This window comes from Dipodomys merriami, unplaced genomic scaffold (genome assembly GCF_024711535.1).
Source record: "Dipodomys merriami isolate MVZ:Mamm:240054 unplaced genomic scaffold, mDipMer1.0.p SCAF_2, whole genome shotgun sequence".
NCBI lineage: Eukaryota > Metazoa > Chordata > Mammalia > Rodentia > Heteromyidae > Dipodomys > Dipodomys merriami.
The window spans coordinates 50,292,402-50,313,331 of record NW_027203381.1 but is presented as its reverse complement, the minus strand read 5'-3'; the positions used below and the strand labels follow the sequence as shown (position 1 = coordinate 50,313,331).

Sequence of the window (20,930 nt, the reverse complement as noted above, 5' to 3'; positions counted from 1 at the left end):
TACACTTGTGCTTGCTGTAGGTTAGCACATTACTAGGTGTTCTTACCAGGTGTCTTCTGAGATAAATGTTGAAAAGTATTTCCAGCCAGGCACTGTGGCTCATCACTGTAATCCTAACTCAAGAGGCTGACATTTGAGGATTAGGTTCCAGCTTAAGTGGTAAAGCCTATGAGACTATGAGCTCAATTTCCAATTAACCACCAAAAAACTAAAAGATGAAAGTGGAGCTGTGGCTCACGTGGCAAAGTACTAGCCTTGTGCATAAAAACTTAGCGATAGTGCACCCAGGCCCTGAGTTCAAAGCCCAGGACAAGCACACAAAAAAGTATTTTCACATATCTAAAATGTACATACTATTCCCTTGAGATGGAGTCCTGAGGACTTATTGCCAAGGTTGGTATAAAACCATGATTCTCTGATCTCAGTATCATATAGAGCCAGGATAATGGATGTGTGCTCAACATACTGGTTTTCTTTTTCTTCTTTTTTTGCAGGGGTGGGGGTGAGGTGAGGGGGGGGAATTGGTCGTAGGGCTTGAACTCTGGGCTTGGGCACTGTCCCTCAGCTCTTCAGCTCAAGGCGAGTGCCCTACTGCTTGAGTCACAGCGCCACTTCCTCAACATATTGGTTAAGAAGGAGGCTTCATATGTTTTCTCCCAGGTTGCCTGGCCTCAAACCATGATCCTCCCAAACTTTGTATCTCAAGTAGCTAAAATCACACGAGGCATAGATAGCCATCTCAAACCCTTTCTTAATTCCTAAATGTGTGTATCTTTTGGTGTTGGGGACTGAACCCAAAACTGAAACATGCTAGACAGGCACTCTATAACTGAGCTATATTTCCAAGCTTTTCAGCAATTTATTCTTTTTCATATATGCTAAGGATTGAACCTATAGCCTTGAGTAGACAAGGCCTATACAAGTGCTCTACCACTGAGCTATAAATCCTGTCCTCTCTCTCCCACACAAATATGCATATATTCATATGTGTGCGTGCGTGCGTGCGTGCGTGTGTTGGTCCTGGGGCATGAACTCAGGGATTAGGCACTGTCTCTTGAGCTTTTGTACTCAAGACTAGCATTCTATCCCTTGAGCCACAGTTCCACTTCTGGCTTTTTTGATGACAAAGACTCTCATACTTTCCTACCTGAGCTGGCTTCAAAATGTGTCCTCAGATTTCAGACTACTAAGTATCTAGGATTGTAGGTCTGAGGCACCAGCACCCAGCATCAAAATACTTTTAATTAATTTTCAACCTCAAATATAACCCTGGACTTTGGGATTTCCTGCAAGTCCTAAAAGAATTATAACAAGAATACAATCTAAAAACAAATTCTTATGACTGGGTATTATCCAACTGTATGTGCTGTATTCAACTCCAAATCCAATGAGGAATAATTCTTAAAACAATCATATAAAGTCCAATCTTTTGGGCAAAAAAAGTCTTACATTGATATTTTCTAATTGTAGTAGATGTACTGTATAGTATGACTTCACATCTTCAGACAGGAGCTTCACACTAAATCCAGTTTCTTCAAACAGCATCTCTCGGTCATCTATTGGCCAGTATTGTGCACATTTAACCTAAATTTAAGTACAGTTTGTAGATATTAGATCATAAAAAGGGGAAAACAAACCTCAGCTATACATATTACGTGTTTTCAAGTATGCAAACCTGAAAACAGTCATCACTCTATCTGATGTACCGGTACACACACAAAAAACAAATTAACAAATAGTAAACAAAATGAAATGAAGAGAGATAAATAGGATTAAGGTTCTAGATAAGACAAATATAACAAAGAAAACTTAATGTATATACTCAGGAGGGCCCGAAGATGAACACCAAAGCAAGCAATATAACAGAATAAACACTAACAACCAGGACTTAACGTTTCTTTGTATGTGGTGGTAATGGGACTTGAACTCATGGCTTCACATTCTCATATGGCTTTTTCACTCAAGGCTGGTACTCTACCACACCTCCACTTGAGCCACACCTCAACTTGCTCAACACTTTGCTGGTTGATTGGAGACAAGAATCTCATGGACTTTTCTGCTCAGGCTAGCTTTGAATCTTAGTCCTCAAATCTCAGCTTCATGAGCAGCTAGGATTATATGTATGAGCCACCTGGCACAATGGCTTAATAACTTTAAAAAAGAAAAAGTTCTTGAAATACATATTAAAAGAGAAAATTAAGGAAATGAAAGAACGCATAGTGTCAGTTTTTAACACATATGTTATTTATTAGGCCCTTCCTTTTCATTTCTTTTTTTTTTTTGGGGGGGGGGTGTCCGGTTGTGGGGCCTGAACGCTGTCCCTCAGCTCTTCAGCTCAAGGCTAGCACTCTACCACTTGAGCCACAGCGCCACTTCCGGCTTTTTTTTCTTTTTGCTTATGTGGTACTGAGGAATCGAACCCAGGGCCTCAGGCATGCAAGGCAAGCGCTCTACCACTGAGCCAACTTCCCAGCCCCTTATTAGGCCCTTCCTATTCATGAGTTCAAACTACCCGCAATCCCAAGTCGATGAAAAAAAATTCAGGAAAAAAATGCATTTGTACTGAACTTATTTTTCTTGCCACTACTGTACAAACATATGTACCAAACTTATTTTTCTTATCACTACTTCCTAAAAGTTTGATTATTATTTACATCATATTCAGTATTAAGCTAATTTAGAGATGATTTAAATTAGTACAAGGGAGAATGTGTATAAGTTCTCTTCAAATACTATGTCATTATATAACAGACATTGGCCAAGCCTCCTGAAACTAATCTCTCACAGATAAAAAAGACAACTATATTTACATGTAGAACTAAGAGTTAAAGAGATGTAAAGGAGAGACTATAGTATGTTATTTATAGCCTCTGATAATACAGGTAAAGTATAATTAAAAATGGGGGCTGGTGAGGAATTGGGAACTTGGCTCATGTAGATAGAATGCTTGCCTGGCAATACAAGGCTGAGTAACAAACCCCAGTACCACCTAACAAACCCCCCCCCACACACGGAAAAACATTTTAAAAATGTGGCACGATTGTTTTCTCTGTGATATAAGGCATGATAAATAAAATATTCTCCACCCCTTCATCCCTGATATTTTTGAAAAATCATGATTCATTGATATGATAAAAGAAAGCAGCAGATCTGGTTTAATTAACTTGTAAAGTTCCAATCTGAATTGGAAATAATCAGTATGAGCTCTTCAGGTATGTTACACACATATATTTCTCTAGCTATGTCCACTGAAAATTCCTTGAAAACAATGTGTAAGCTATGCTATATTTGTTTTTGTAGTTCTTTTGAGATACCACTGTTCTTTAGAAGAAACAAGTTCCTTAAAGAAATGGTGGTTCCAGGTCTGGGATAGCAAGACTTGAAGATGAGCCTGTAACTGGAAGTCATTCCAGAGGACAGCAGAGTTATTAAAGATTCAGTTCTATGTTAAAAGGATCTACCTGAGAAGACTTCTATTAGCCAATGAAAGAATGATTTATTCCTGAGGATGAGGGGCAAAGGAGTGAAATTAATAATACATGTTTAAATGTCTAACAGACCTTCTCGTTACTCACCATTAAAAAAAAACAAAAACAAAACAAAACTATCTGAAGATCTAGTGAAAATACTATGGAATAAGCTGTTTTGAAAACTGCTTTTCCTGTAGTGCATAAAAGTAGTTAACTAAACAGAAAATCCACCTCTACAGGAGTATCCCAATAATACCAGAAAAAGAAGCACAGTATTTGAAGCCAAGTGCTGGTAGCTCATGCCTATAATCCTAGCTACTCAGGAGGCTGAGATATGAGGACTGCAGTTCAAAGCCAGCCCAGGTAGGAAGCCTATGAGACTCTTATCTTCAATTAACCACAAGAAACCCAGAAGTGATGCTATGGCTCAGATGGTAGAGCACTTGCCTTGAGCTGAGGGACAGCACCCAGGCTCAGAGTTCAAGCCCTATGACCGACAAAAAACAAAACAAACAACAACAAAAAACACCATTTGTCTTTAATGAATTAAAGAGGTGAGCATTTAATGCATTTTAAAGGTTATTAAAAATAAAAAAGAGCTGGAATGGCGCTGTGGCTCAAGTGGTAGAGCACTAGCCTTGAGCTGAAGAGCTGAGGGACAGCTCCCAGGCCCAGAGTTCAGGCCCCACGACTGGACCCAAAAAATAAATAAAAAAATAAAAATAAAAATAAAAAAGACACTGTGGCCAGGCGCTGGTGGCTCATGCTTGTAATCCGATCTACTCGGAAGGCCTGAGATCTAAAGATAGCAGTTCAAGCCAGAACTCACAGGAAAAGTCTGTGAGACTCTAATCTCCAATAAACTACTCAGGAAGGGGTGCTTTGGCTCAAGTAGCAGAGTGCTAGCCTTGAGTTCAGAGAGGCTTGGGAACAGAGCCCAGACCTTGAGTTCAAGCCCTAGGACCAACACAAAAACAAAACAAAACAAGGAGGCTGCAATGCTTGGTAAGAAATGTACACATTATCCTGCCCATGTAATTGTAACCCCTCTGTACAGTATGTTCACAAATAAAATAATAATTAAAAAAAACAAAAAAAAGGACACTATGGGTCTACTGATGAACAAAATACTATCCATAAAGGACTCCATCCCAAAATAATTAAATTTAAGCCTCTGAATCCATCCATCCTAAGTATGATTTCTAAATTCTGGTGGTAGTCTTAGTCCGTTAATAAAGTAATATACTTCAAAGAGAGATGAATAAAATTTACTATCATCTAATTTATAATCCCGTTCAAACTGATATCACCCCTGCTGAATTTCTATGTGAGTTCAAAGACCATGAAAAAACACTATGCATCATTCTGCTGACACTACTGGAAATTCTGACATACCAATGCTACTTCAGATTCAGAACAGATTGGAAAATCTGCAGCAACACTGAAAACCAGCAACTATGAATTTAAGGGAAAAAAAGTTAAGAATCAAGGATCTGAAGAATAGTATAAGACTGTAAAACTGGAGGAAACCTTAATAAAATATTTTTAATTTGCTTATTTGACAAAAAAGGAGGACTGGGAAGGTGGCTCAGTGGTAGAGTACTTGCCTTGCATGCATGAGGCCCTGGGTTCGATTCCTCAGCACCACACAAGCAAAAAGAAAAAAGCCGGAAGTGGTGCTATGGCTCAAGTGGTAGAGCGCTAGCCTTGAGCTGAAGAGCTGAGGGATAGCACCCAGGCCCAGAATTCAGGCCCCATGACCGGACCCAAAAATAAATAAATAAACAAAAATAAAAAAGGAACCTAAACCTACAGAAGGTAACAACCAACAGAACAAAAACAAAATACCAAAACAAAACAAAAAAAAAACCCAACAAGTGAATGCTCACATAAATATGCTAAATTGCAAATATTAAATGCTACTCACAGAGTCTTTCTCCACAATTCGGTTTAGCATGACAACTGCTTTGGTCTTCTGCTGCCAAACCATGAGCCAGAAGTGACAACATGTGTTAGGAAGTGGACCCTGTGAGGAGTGGAGAAAAGAAGCAGATGAGGGAAAGGAGCTAGAAAAGAACATGGCTTGGGGCAAAGCTTTTCCAAGGATGTTCTTGGTATGCACTACTATAACCAAACAAAACTGGATCTTAGTAAGATAATCCACACCTGAATTCCACTGAACTCAAAAATACAGATTGTAAACAGTCTCAAAATTATAGACCTTTTTAAAAATTAGATGAAAGGGAATTATTTAGGATAATGAATGTAAGTAGGCCCTTATAGATACTAAGAATTAAAGTACAAGACTCTTGTCTAAAGACATTCAACTTGGGTCACTGGTCCTGTTACTTGTCAGTCTTTGTGACACTACCAAACAAACATAAGCAAAGCAGGGTCAAAGTTATCAATGGGAGCATCTGGTTGGCCATGACTGATGCAGAGGTTATAGCCACTAATCTCCTTCAGTCTTTATAGCAGAAAGAAAGGCCCCCTTCTCACATAGATCATAGAATATTCAGGGAAAAAGAGGACATTTGTTACAGAATTCGTTACCCTGCCAACATAAGTCAACTACAGTAAGATTTCTAGAAAAAAATCTTGGGAAGTACTAATTTATGAAACTACTGTCTACAGAAGCACAATATGTGAAGCCTCAATAGATATTTGGCCAAGTTAAAAAGTAGACAATAAACCAGAAGTTGAAAACCATGTTTCCAAGAACTAATTTGTAGAGGGGAGAGGGAGGTAAATTAGAATCTTAAAGACATATAACACTAAGAAGCATTACCAATAAATGATACTGGCAAAAAGTGGTAGAAGAAAAGGTTAGGATACAGTGTCTAAATAATCATTTGCTATAATTTGGTACAAAGTATCCCCAAAAGGCTCATATATTAAAAGCTTGGTTGCCAGGTTGCCAACTCATGATGGGCTTTTGAGAAATGATTGGGTCCTGAGGGCTCTGATGTAATCAATGGATTAATCCTTGATGGATTCTAATATGAATTATTATACATTATTAAATATGCATTATTGGGAGATGAGGACTAGATGAGGACTAGCTAGTAGAAGCTGATCTCTGGTAAGATTAATGGAGATGAAAACCTGTGAAACTGTAAGCCAAAATGAAACTTTTCTCTTTTTAAAGGGTTTCTTACATTTCTCAAAACTGACTAAAAATCTAACCACTATTTCTTTCTTTATTTTCATGTTAAAAGTTGTTTCAAGTAAAAAAGTTAAAACTTGGGGCTGGGAAGGTGGCTCAATGGTAGCGTGCTTGCCTTGCATTGCATGCATGAGGCCCTGGGTTTGATTCCTCAGTACCACATAAGCAGAAAAAGCCAGAAGTAATGCTGTGGCTCAAGTGGTAGAGTGCTAGCCTTGAGCTGAAGAGCTGAGGGACACCGCCCAGGCCCTTTCAGGCCCCACAACCAGCAAAAAATAAAAATAAAATAAAAACTGTAGTTCTAAATATAGGTTTATTTTTTTAAAAGACAGAAAAAACCCCACCAAAATAGTAAACACATATAAGGAAAACATTATCAAATAAAGACTGGAATCAGGAAAATGAAGTTCCTACTTCCAATCTAAATGACCACCATTAATGACATATAATTCATTTAGCCCATTTCAGTCCTATGCATATAAATAAAGCTGTAATAAACGTGTACATATTTTTATGTTACTGGTATGTCTCCCATACTCTCTCAACTACGGTATATGACCACTGAATAGTATACACTTAATTTTTTTGCTCCATTTTATTTTTTATAGGTTTTGTAATTTTACCACACAAAGGCATTACAGTAGGCCAAAGTTAAAAGATACTGTGATGTTTATAAACTTGTGAGGAGAGAAGGGATATTCTCCTCATGTCAAGAAAATTCAAACTTAAATAATTTCAGTGAGGGACTGGGAAGGTGGCTCAGTGGTAGAGCACATGCCTTGCATTCCAGAGGCCCTGGGTTCGATTCCTCAGCACCACATAAGCAAAAAGAAAAAAGTTGGAAGTGGTGCTGTGGCTCAAGTGGTAGAGCGCTAGCCTTGAGCTGAAGAGCTGAGGGACAGCACCCAGACCCAGAGTTCAGGCCCCATGAACGGACCCAAAAATAAAAAAATAATTTCAGTGAGCCATAAGCTCAGTGAGTCTGCTTCGGTGAGTCTGCAGCTGACCTTTCCTAGACCACTCTCTACCAGAATTGGCACATATTCTTGTGCTGGTCATACTGAAAGTGAAATGCCTCTCCAATATTTTGGATGCTCATTATAGTATCATTGCAGGAATTTTTTTCTTAGATATCTTTGTTAATTTACTTTTATCTTAATCATATGAAATCCCTTGGAGAGCAGTAAGGGTCTTCCTGCTGTTTCTTTAAATGAAAAAAAAAAATTTCAGAGCCAACAGGAAGCAGGTTTTCACCCTTTTTTATATCAGTAAAGAAGACAAAGCGTGAACATTCTGGATAATAGACATATCCAAAGACACAGGCTGAGGCTGGGAAGGTGGCTCAGTGGTAGAGTGCTTGCCTTGCATGCCTGAGGCCCTGGGTTCAAGTCTTCAGCACCACATAAACAGAAAAGGCCAGAAGTGGCGCTGGGGCTCAAGTGGTAGAGTGCTAGCCTTGAGCTGAAGAGCTGAAGGACAGCGCCCAGGCCCAGAGTTCATGCCCCATGACCGGAACCAAAAAAAAAAAAAAAAAATCTGTGGGGCTGGGAAGGTGACTCAGTGGTAGAGCGGTTGCCTTGCATGCATGAGGCCCTGGGTTTGATTCCTCAGCACCACATATGCAGAAAAAGCCGCAAGTGGTGCTGTGGCTCAAGTGGTAGAGCAGTAGCCTTGAGCTGAAAAGCTGAGGGACAGCGCCCAGGCCCAGAGTTCAGGCCCACGACCGGATTCCAAAAAAAAAAAAAAATTCTGTATGGTGGATGCTGGTGGCTCATGCCTTTAATCATAGCTACTCAGGCTGAAAGCTGAGGATTGTGGTTTTGAAGCCCCAGCAGGAAAGTCCATGAGACTCTTTTCTCCAATTAAGCACCCAACTGTTGCTTTAGTAGTAAAGTACTAGCCTTGAAAAAAGCCCAAGGACAGTTCCTAGGCTGAGTGCAAGCCTTAGGACTGGCACAAAAAAAGAGAGACTACTTACTATATTAAGCAGTTTTTAAAGAAGGTTATTTCTAATCCATGGTAGGTTTAATAAAGAATCTCAAATATTATGACTTTAAAAATTATTTAAAAATAGGGCTGGGGAAGGTGGTTCAGTGGTAGAGCGCTTGCCTTGCATGCATGAGGCCCTGGGTTCAATTCCTCAGCACCACATAATAAGCAAAAAGAAAAAAAGCTGGAAGTGGCACTGTGGCTCAAGTGGTAGAGCGCTAGCCTTGAGCTGAAGAGTTGAGGGACAGCAGGAGGCCCATAGTTCAGGCCCCACGACCGGACCAAAAAAAAAAAAAAATATATATATATATATATATATATATTTAAAAATCTACCGGGCGCCAATGGCTCACACCTGTAATCCTAGCCACTCAGGAGGCTAAGATCTGAGGATTGTGGTTCAAAGCCAGGCTTGGTAGTAAAGTCCATGAGACTCTTATCTCCAATAAACTACCAGAAAACCAGAAGTGGCACCGTGGCTGGAGTGGTAGAGCACCTGCCTTGAGCTGAAGAACTCAGGGACAGCGCCCAGGCCCAGAGTTCAAGCCCCATGATCAAAAAATAAATAAAAAAATTAAAAATTAAAATCCTTAAAGATTTTTTAAAGAGAAATGACAGTGTTATTATAATTAATAAAGAGCAGCTGCGATTATCTCAGAATGGAAGAAATATAGTGCTTGATTATAGGTGTGATGATGTGATCAGAACCAATTGGGCAGAAGGTCAAAGGGTACTCTGGCCTATGCCCAGGGGCACATGGTCTCCTCGCCCTTACCATACCCTGTAGAGGAGCAAAACACTATGTAAGGCATGGTCACAGTCTCTGAGAATATATGTAAGAGAAGAGTACAGAACAGCTTTCAAGGACCTCATGATACACTTCACAGGTTTGGTGAAAATAATTGGAAGCTATTAATAAAACAGCCAAAAAAAAAAAAAAAAAAAAAAGCTTCGTGTCAGTCAAAAAGCAAGGAAGCTAATCGTCCTAGACAACTGACCCAGCCATTTCATACGAGTTTCTTTCAGAGAACACAGTAACATAGAAAACAATGCTTTTTGCTTTACATATTCAAGCTTCAAAAACTATGTTTACAAGTCAAATGATAACCAGGAAAAACAGAAAGAGCATTTCATTTTCAAGAGTCAAGATACATATTCAACTATGGTTTAAAGTAGAATGACCACAAAAACCTTTATTTTTCTGGCATCTGTACAGTATCACACTACTTGCCTGTGTTAAGATATAACTCCTTCGTGCCTCTTCTATGTCAATTAAGCTGGCATTAATATAATCATTTTCAGTATTTTGCAGTTTAACACGACTATGATCATCTGAAAACAAAAAATGACAAACTATAATCATCATTGCAAATGTCATTGTGTCTTTATATGTTTTAATATATTTTTACATGAGGTGAAACAAAACAAAGCAAAAGTAAATTAGCATCACAGGAAAGTTAAAGACAAACCTTAAATTATTCCTTATTTTTGTAAGGAAGTCAAAATATAATATTGTTACTGTGGTGTGAGAAGGGAAATGCTTACATTTGTAGAACATTAGCTACTGTAACTTTAAAAATTCACCCAGAGGGAAATAGTAGAACAAATAAAGCCTTCCTAGAAATAAGAATCAGAAATAAGGCAGCTGGGGGAGAGGGGAGAATCAATCTGATTAATGTACTGTATATTAAATGATACATCATATGGTAGTTGAAATAATACCATGGTGAAGCCCCCTTGAAAAATTAGCATGCACTTTCACAAAAACAAATGTTAGGAAAGCGAAACATGTCTTGTGTAGTACTAGTGAGAGGGAGGAAGTGAACAGAGAAGGTGAGGGAGGGTGAATATGGTCAAAATACCATAAAAACACTTTACATACATGTGTAAAAATAGAACAATAAGGCTTGAGATTGGTTTGGGAAGGGGAAAGAATGGATGAGAGAATTATGGACCAAGGAGTTGAGTCTGATCAAGGTATTCTGTATAATGATGAACTTTACCTATTACAAAGAAAAAATCTCATAGATTTAGAATTTATGCTAATTTAAATATTTGAAAACTTGACATTGTATTATTTATATAAGAAATACAAGAGAAAAAGCACTCAGCCTAAAGATTAATATTAACTTAAAATATTAAATATATAATTATCAGAAGTACAAAACAATTAGAAACTGAAAATAAATGATGTTTGATGTTTAATTCTTGAGAATATATCCTACTATGATGGCTCCCCTCAAGAAATCTACATTGCATATCTACTTTCTCTATATGAAAGGAAACATTAAATGACTTTCATTTCACACATCAATTTATCTGAGATGTTTCTGTTGGACTAAACCCAAGACCTCTGTAAATATTACATGTCATTTGCCAACAGGAAAAACTAAGATCTTGTTATAGTAAATCACATATACTAGTATTCTGGGAAAGATGATGTCAGCAAGCACTTTTTCAACAGACACTTCTTTTTTTTTTTTTTTAAGTTTAATTATTCCATACAAGATAGTAAAAAAGACCAGCTATCTAACTGACAAAAGACCATACATCTTCTAGATGGCATACCAACAGAATGATGCATTTTTTTAAAAAAAGAAAACTATAAAACCGTTAATTCAAATTCATTAAATATCACACTAAATGAACGTTATTTCCTCATGTTACAATCATAGAACACAAACCCAAAGACCACATACACTGTACAACTGAAGACAGCCTTTGGCTAAAACACAAATGGGAAAATTTGTCTCACAGTATACTGAGAATCCTGCTCTTTTGCAAGGAGCCTTTCCAGGCCATGGCAGCTAGGAAGTATGCCTGAAGATCTAGCAATTTAGTTTCAGTAGTGTTTGTCACTTTGCCCTCTGAACTCTGAATTCACTGTTATTATCCTTCAGTTTTTAACATCTATACCATGTTATCCCAACACTTTATAATGCCCCAATCATACACTGTGACTGTAAGCACAAATCCATTCCCTGAAATTAATGAAGTGTGAGAGACTACCTGAAAGCAGGAAAAAAAGTATGATGACATTTAAAACTAAGACAATTTAGATGACAATTTAAAAATATAACTCTTGGGAAAATCCTATAGTTGTTTAAAATAGCTAAAAATACTGACTAAACCTGTATTTTGTTTTTCTCAGGTCTGACTGAAAATAAATTCAGAAATACACATCTACATCACTATGTTAGTTCTATTAAGATTATATGACTTGGGGCTGGGAAGGTGGCTCAGTGGTAGAGCGCTTGCCTTGCATGGCCCTGGGTTCTATTCCTCAGCACCATATAAGCAAAAAGAAAAAAGCCAGAAGTGGCGCTGTGGCTCAAGTGGTAGAACGCTAGCCTTGAGCTGAAGAGCTGAGGGACAGCACCCAGCCCAGAGTTCAAGCCCCACAACCGCCCCCCCAAAAAGATTATATGACTTTTTTTGGGGGGGGTCGGTTGTGGGGCTTGAACTCTGGACCTGGGCACTATCCCTCAGCTCTTCAGCTCAAGGTGAGCGTTCTATCACTTGAGCCACAGCACCACTTCCAGTTTTCTGAGTAGTTTATTGGAGGTAAGAGTCTCACAGTCTTTCCTGCCCAGGCTGGCTTTGAACCATGATCCTCAGATCTCAGCCTCCCAAGTAGCTAGTATTACAGGCATGAGCTACTAATGCCCAGCAAGATTATATGACTTTTTGATTTGGAAAAGTGTTTCTGGTGTTATCTGAAAATAAATGTAAAAATAGCGTGAATATGTGTATTTCAGAAAGTGAAACTACAAAGACAAACTAATAACTGACTTTATAATTTTTAATATTCAACGAAGAGAAAAGACAGTCTCTTGCTAATTAATAATCAGTTCAAAGAATCTGTGAGAGGTGATGCAGGTTCTTTGGGAACCTGGGAGCCCATAATCTCCAACCAAACTTATTTGTTTTAGAAAAATGCAGAACGTTACATGTGTTCTCCTCTTCTACAGTTCCCAGGAACCTTTCAAATAAGATAATCAAAACAACAAAGTCTCATAACCTCCCAATGCTCACAGTTCTTGATGATCATTCTAAGTCCATGGTATCTCCCTCTTGTCTTTCATTTAAAGGATCCAGCAAAGGAAAAGTGAAAATAGAAACAATTATTGCAGGAATACTATACAAGCAAAGCATACTTCACAGGAAATCTTATTTCTGGATGTTTCTTAAACATCGGCAGCCATGCTATCAAGAACATATGCTTTGTTTCTATAGTTCATTGTTTGTTTTTAATTCTTCTCACCAAGTGAATAAAGAAACTCAATATCTAATAGGAGCTGTAGCTTAAAACTACAATAAGCCAAGTTCTGATAGAGTTCCTTCACCTCTCACCCTCAAATGATGTGTTTCCTAAGAAATGGTTTTATCCACTGAGAAATGACTGGCTATAGCTGTGGCATGGGTTGACAAGACAGAGAAACTTCCTCTTTCAAAGCTTGTCATAGTAAGTTAAACAAACAAGACCAACAATATAGGTTTCACCTAATTTATCAATATTGAAAAGATATCTCCTTTTGGTAAGTTTTCTATATCAAACAGAAATGAGGGTTCAAGTTCATCATTGCAGAGATGATAAACTTACACACTGGGCAAGGAGAAGACCAATTTTGTTAATACTATATTACAAAAGACTTTTCCACTGAGATTTAAATGATATAAATAATAAATGATATTTATATTTAGGTGTTATTTCCCAAGAACTCCAAGAACTTTATAGATAAAGTAACCCGATCCAATTCCCAAAGAAAATCGTGGAGGAACAAATACTATGAACAATGAGTCAACTACAAAGCTAGAGCTAACTCCAAGTAACCTTAAACACTACCATATTATTGAAAAAGAAATGTATTGGCAGACATATAAATACTAACATTTTAATGCTTTCTCAACCACATAACCAATTAAAACTACTGAACAGCACTATAAATAATGTCTATGACATAGGTACTGCATGCACATCTTACCAAGTTACACTTCTCAACTCCCATAATCTCATATATTACTATGTGTACTTACTGACACTGACAAGTAATATCCTCTAAGATAATACTAAAAAGCACAAATGTGTAAGAAACTACACATTTCACACATTATATTATTTTTGGTGTTTTAACCATCTTTCCCATGTACCATATTCTTGCTGACATATTTTCATCCCATTTCTTTTTTTTTTTTTTTGGGGGGGGGGTCCGGTCGTGGCGCCTGAACTCTAGGCTGGGCGCTGTCCCTCAGCTCTTCAGCTCAAGGCTAGCGCTCTACCACTTGAGCCCCAGCGCCACTTCTGGCTTTTTTCTTTTTGCTTATGTGGTGCTGAGGAATCGAACCCAGGGCCGCATGCATGCAAGGCAAGCACTCTACCACTGAGCCACCTTCCCAGCCCCTCATCCCATTTCTTATACGAATTTCCACACCATCCCCTATATAATTCCATCCCATCCCTTATATAAATCCTACTTCCTTAAAGATCTAGCCTTGATTTCACTTCTCTAAACAGCCTGTCTAATAGAATCTCCTGTGGTCTGCTCTTTTTTTTCCCCTTTTGTCTCTTTAAGGCAAACTCTATATAATAGCACAGGTTGGCCCTGAACTTGAGATCCTCTTACCTCTGCTTCCCAAGCAGGTGAAATAAAAGCATATATCACCACAACCAGTTTAAGTCTATTTTAAACAAAAGAAGCATGAATCCAGTCATGCATAATGGGTCAAACTCTTTTTTTTTTTTGGTCAGTCATGGGGCCTGAACTCTGGGCCTGGGCACTATCCCTCAGCTCTTCAGCTCAAGGCTAGAACTCTACCACTTGAGCCATAGCACCACTTCCAACTTTTTCTGCTTAAGTGGTGCTGAGCTACCTTCCCAGCCCAGGGCTCACACTCTTAATCCTAGATACTTGGGAAGCTAAAAAATGGAAAGGACTGCAGTTTGAAGTTAGCCAAGGCAGAAAAAACACAGATAGGCACAGTAAAGCAAGAATGGTGGAACATGACTAGCAACCTAAAGCACATGGTAGGCTGAGATTGGAAGGATCATGGTTCCAGGCCAGCACAGGCATGAAAGTCTGGAAAATGCTATCTCAAAGGAAGAAGTTGGGTGTGGTGGTACATGCCTGTTATCACAGCTATGTTGGAAGCAAAACTAGAAGACTGCAGTCTAGGCTGGCTAGAGCAAGTGAAACTCCACTGAAAAGCAATGAAGGCAAAAAGGGATGGTATATGACTCAAATGAAGAGCTCCTCCTGCCAAGTCCAAAGCTCTGAATTCAAACACTAGTACTAAAAAAGCAGCAGCAGCAACAACAAGACCATATGTTTCGCTTGTGTTTAGCACTAGTGTCTCACTCTTTTTTGTTAATACAAAGGTGATGTACAGAGGGGTTACAATTACATGAGTCAGGTAAAGAGTGCATTTTGGTGGGACAATATCACCTTTTCCCTTGCTCTCTCCCAGTTTTTCCTTCCATCCCCACTTACAAGGTATATAGTTCATTTTCAACTGTTTCTAGTGAATACTACTGCTGTTCACCCTTTGTCCCTCCATTTCTGTGCTCCTGCTTACCCTCCAACAAGACAAAAATAGCAACAAAGAAGAAAAACTCGTTTCCATTTCCTGGAGTTCATTTTGATAAATATTTTATGTGATCAGATGCATATAGATATTGCATTTTTATGATCCTTCCCTAAGAATAACCTTCTTTGGTCCTACTGTATGTGAATGCCTGGAGTTGATATCTCTTTTACACAGCCAAATACTTGCAGAAATGTTCTGGGTTGGGCAGTCTGTTGTAAAACAATAAACAGGACATGAACAGGTTGGGGTAGGGGAAGGAAAAAGGTGGAATGGCTAGATTGGACCAATCTTTCTTGAGTATTTTTACTATCAGACCCTTTTTAATATTCTTAGTAATGACAACTACAAAATTCCTTAATAATTATTTTAAAGATTTTATATGAATTTTGAATTCTACTTCATGAGTCTCTATTTTAGTAATTATCTATATCTTCCCCTTATTTCTAAGTATAACTGAATATGACTGGCAGCCATGATCTTCCTATGCCTCAGAGCACGGTCCAGTTACAATTCTGCCCCTCCCTCCAGTACATATTCTCTTTAGTACAGCTCCCCACATTTGAGCTGTGCTTCTACTGTTAGGACAAGATTTTTAGTCACTCAGCCAGAAAGGAGGAAGCAGCATTCATCCACAACAACCTTCATTGTAGAGTAGGCTCTTGGCAGCCAGGGAGGTCATGTTCACCATAGTATCCCCCTCCTAGAAATGCCTTTCCAGAACCTAGATACTTGGGAAGACATTGGTAAAATTCATGGACCTTATTCTGATTTCCCCCGTTTTATTGGCACTCCTTTTGAGTGTATAGTTCTTTTCAATCATATTACATACGTACATCAATGCAAGCAGTACCACCATTCTGTCACCACGAAGTTCTGTGTGCTATCTCTGTGAAATCACATTTTTGTTCACCTCTGTCCCTATCCCATTAATCTCTACCACAATTTTATCATTTAAGAATGTTAGGATGGGAATGTGACTTAGTGGTAGAGTTCTTGCCTAGCATTTATGAAGCCCTGGGTTCGATTCCTCAGTACCACATAAACAGAAAGGGCTGAAAGTGGTGCTGTTGCTCAAGTGGTAGAGTACTAGCCTTGAGCAAAAAGAAGCTCAGGGACAGTGCCCCAGAACTGGCACAAAAGTTTTGCATGAGTTCCAGTTCCCCTGCACTGTTAGGGTGTTGTGGCTTCTTTAATTGTTCTTGAAGTGTATAATAAAAACATACCATCATCATGTTAATTTCTGTTGGCAATAGTTAATAGTATTTTTCATATACTAATGTGTTTATCTGCCAATTATGTTCACATCGTTTGTCTGTTTCCAATTGAGTTCTTTCTCTGTTTTTGTTTTGTTTTGTTTGTGAAGTTTGAACTCAGGCCTACATGGGCTGTTCCTGAGCTCTTTTGTTCAAGGCTAGTTCTCTACCACTTTGAGCCACAGTTCCACTTCTTGTTTTCTTGTGGTTAATTGGAGATAAGAGACTCACAGATTTTAGCTCAGGCTGCCTTTGAACTGCAATCCTCAGATCTCAGCCTCTTGAGGAGCTAGGATTTATAGGCATGAGGCACCAGCAACTAGTGGGTTATTTCTTTTTACTGCTGAGTTTTAAGAATTCTATATACAGGGCTGTGAAGGTGGCTCAGTGGTAGAGTGCTTGCCTTGAATGCATGAGGCCCTGGGTTTGATTCCTCAGCACCACATAAGCAGAAAAAAAAAAAAAAGCCGGAAGTGGCACTGTGGCTCAAGAGCTGAGGGACAGCGCCCAGGCCCAGAGTTCAGGCCCATGACCGGAGCCCCCCCCCCAAAAAAAAAGAATTCTATATACATTCCAGAAATGAATTCTTTGACTTACAACATACAAATGTTTCCATTCAGCCTATACTTATCTTTCATTTTCTTAACACTGTTTTTGACAGAACAAAAAGTTTTTTTTTAATTAGGTATTAGGAAAACATTTATGTACTACTATACTCAGCTAAAAAGTTTAAAATTTTTAATCTAATTTATTGACTTAAAATTTTTTGGGCTGGAGCCAGGCGCTGGCGGCTCTCGCCTGTAATCCTAGCTACTCAGGAGGCTGAGATCTGAGGATCGAGGTTCAAAGCCAGGCTGGCAAGAAAGACCATGAGACTCCTGTCTCCAATAAACCACCAGAAAACTGGAAGTGGCACTGTAGCTCAAGTGGTAGAGTGCTCACCTTGAGCTGAAGAGCGCAGGCACAGCGCCCAGGCCCAGTGTTCAAGCACCACAACCAACAAAAAAATAAAATAAAATTGGGGGGCTGGAAAGGTGGCTCAGTGGTAGAGTGCTCGCCTCGAATGTATGAAGCCCTGGGTTCGAATCAGTACCACATGCAGAAAAAAGCTGGAAGTGGCACTGTGGCTCAAATGGTAGAGCGCTAGCCTTGAGCAAAAAGAAGCTCAGGGACAGTGCCCAGGCCTTGAGTTCAACCCCTAAAACCAAAAACAAAAATCACATCTGGGTTGGGAAGGTGGCTCAGTGGTAGAGTGCTTGCCTGGCATGCATGACACCCTGGATTCGATTCCTCAACACCACATAAGCAGAAAAAGCTGGAAGTGGTGCTATGACTCAAGTGGTAGAGTGCTCAGCTTCAGCTGAAGAGCTGAGGGACAGTGCCCAAACCCTGAGTTGAGGCCCCATGATCAACAAAAAAATAAAAATTAAAAAAAATTAAAAAAAAACTATGAATTGGGCTTTTGATGCTATTCTAAAAACTAATCTAGTCTTAAGATCAGATGTGAATTTTCTCTTACTCATTTCTTTTGTACATCTTTGCCTTGAACTTAATTTCATAGAGATTGTTTTTGGGGTCCGGTCGTGAGGCCTGAACTCTGGGCCTGGGCGCTGTCCCTCAGCTCTTCAGCTCAAGGCTAGCGCTCTACCACTTGAGCCACAGCGCCACTTCCGGCTTTTTTCTTTTTGCTTATGTGGTGCTGAGGAATCGAACCCAGGGCTTCAGGCATGCAAGGCAAGAGCCATCTTCCCAGCCCTATAGAGATATTTTAAAACTGTGTCAATAGTTTGTTGCTCATCAAATTTCCCCACACACAAATTTATCATCCATTTCAACTTTGTATTTGTGTGTGCATGCATGTGTGCACACACCAATCCTAGGGTCTGAATTCATTGTCCCTGAGCTTTTTGCTGGGCTAGCATTCTATCACTGGTGCCATACCTCCACTTCTGGCTTTTTGGTACTTAAATGAAGGTGAGTCTCACAGACTTTCACGCCATGGACTGACTTTGAACCATGATCTTCAAATCTCAGCCTCCTCAGTAGCTAGGATTACAGGCATGAGACACCAGCACCCAGCTTTCAACTTTTCCTAAGTTGGTAACCTATACAAATAGGGTAGAATTTATCCTATTTCTCATCTATTTTTCGTTTCTTATTAATATAGTTTATGGATTTCTATTTTATTTGGTAGTTTATAAACAATAATTTTTTTGTTTTTGTTGGTCATGGGGCTTGAACTCTGGGACTGGGCGTTGTCCCTCAGCTCAAGGCAAGTGCTCTACCCACTTAAGCCACAGCGCCACTTCTGGTTTTCTAGTGGTTTATTGGAAGTAGGAGTCTCACGGACTTTCCTGCCTAGGCTGGTTTTGAACTGTGATCCTCAGATCTCAGCCTCCTGAGTAGCTAGGATTACAGGTGTGAGCCACAGGTGCCCAGCTATATTACTTATTTTTATGCTCAAATTATCCTGGACTTCACCAATTAGCTTCAGACATGTCTTTATCATTTTCCTTAGCATGTCCTTACTTTCCAGCACTTTGAGACATTTCAGGTTCTTCTACTTATTTTTCCCAGTCTTGGAAATCAGCCAGTTCTCCAAGAAGTCCTATTTCTTCTTATTGGATAATGAAATTTGGAAATCAAAAGCTTAAGCATACTCAACGCTAATACGGTATCGTGGCTCTTAAGACCTGTCAGTAAACAGGAACAGAAAATGTATACAGATATACACCTACATTCAGTCTAGATTAGTTGCTGGTGGCTCACATCTATAATACTATAATCCTAGAAATTAAGATCTGAGGATCAAGGTTCAAAGCCAGCCCAGGCAACCAAATCCAAGAGATTCTCATCTCTAATTAACCAGCAAAACGTGGAAAGAGGAGGTATAGCTTAAGTGGTAGAACACCTTGAGTGGAAAGAACTAAGCAAGGGTCCAAGACCCAAAGGCTCAGATCTGAGGATCACCATTCAAAGACAGCCTAGCAGTAAAGTCCCTGAGACTCTTATCTTCAATTATCCACTAAAAAAGCCAGAAGTGGAACTCTGTCTCAAGTGGTGAGCTGTGGCCATGCTGACCACTTTGTTCCCTTAAAAACAAATTTAAAAAGGGCTGGGAAGGTGGCTCAGTGGTAGAGTGCTTGCATTGCACGCATGAGGCCCTGGGTTCGATTCCTCAGCACCACATAAGCAGAAAAAAGCTGGAAGTGGCACTATAGCTCAAGTGGTAGAGTGCTAGCCTTGAGCTGAAGAGCTGACAGTGCCCAGGCCCAGAGCTCAGGCCCCACGACCGACTAAAAAAAAAAAAATTTTAAAAAAAAGCTTGGCGAAGGTGGCTGAAACCTGTAATCCTAGCTACTCAGAGATCTGAGGATCATGGTTCAAAGACAACCCAGGCAGGAAATTCATGAGACTCTTATCTTCAATAAACCACAGAAAACTGGAAGTGGCTCAAGTGGCAGAGCACTAGCCTTGAGATGAAGAGCTGAGGGCAGTGCCCAGGCCCAGAGTTCAAGCCCCATGACTTCCTTCCCCCTCCCCCCCCAAAAAATAATATTTAAATGAACTATGCAACTATGGGCAGGGACAGGAAAATAAAACTGGGGGAACGTAAAGGGTGACAACATCCAAAAGAGAAATATATACATTACCTGGATTGTGAAATGGTAACCCCTTTGTGCAACACTTTAATAATGACAGTAAACTTGTATTTAAAAAAATCATTGTTGACTCCTACGGAAGATCTGAGCACTCTTTCTTAGCTTTACCACACTATGTCACCCTATCCAAAATACATTTGTCCCCCAACTGTATAATAGGTTATCAGAGAGCATATTTTATATATTCATTATTGTGCCTCAGGGCATAGTACAGTGATAGACCATGTAATTCATTTAAAAAAATAATTTCTCAGCCAAACCAATAACTGTCAACTCTCTACTATGTATGAAAATTCCACCTTGATGACCCTCTCTAGTAGATAGATAAGATGACCATTCATCAGTGGTTGTTGAGTTGATATTTACAAGAGGAGACTTTTACTGAAGTAATTCAGAGAGAGAAAAGGAATGCTATGGCAAAAAGGGAATGAGTATTTGAAGATACTGAGTTGTTAAAAAAAAACAAAAACAAAAACAGTAAGTTGTACTTGGGAGAATGCCAAGTGATTCGGTTTTATTGAAATGAATAGTTTGTAGGAAAATTGCTAGAAAAAATTTAGATAGGTGTATAAAAGGTCAATCTTCAAAAGGCCTAGAATGCTAATGTCTAAGAACTTTTAACTTTTTCCTAAAGGTTGTAAAAAGAAAAAGTGAAAACAGACTTGTAGCTAGGTGCTGTTGGCTCACACCTATAATCCTAGCTACTCAGGAGGCTGAGATCTGAGGATCATGGTTTAAAGCCAGCCCAGGCAAGAAAGTCCATGAGACTTTTATCTTCAATTAAACACCAGAAAACAGGGCTGGG

General features: G+C 39.2%; 1 protein-coding gene across 2 annotated transcripts in view; it reads right to left on the bottom strand.

Annotated features, from left to right (window-relative positions):
* Positions 1-20,930, bottom strand: part of Ptpn2 (protein tyrosine phosphatase non-receptor type 2) — an 89,452-nt gene that overhangs the window by 32,493 nt on the left and 36,029 nt on the right. For both annotated transcript variants that reach the window (XM_070029596.1, XM_070029597.1), the window contains exons 3-5: positions 9,857-9,957; positions 5,398-5,496; positions 1,450-1,584 (exon numbers count right to left, since the gene is read on the bottom strand). In XM_070029596.1, the coding sequence (XP_069885697.1) occupies positions 1,450-1,584; positions 5,398-5,496; positions 9,857-9,957 (335 nt within the window). The remainder of the gene's footprint in view (positions 1-1,449; positions 1,585-5,397; positions 5,497-9,856; positions 9,958-20,930) is intronic.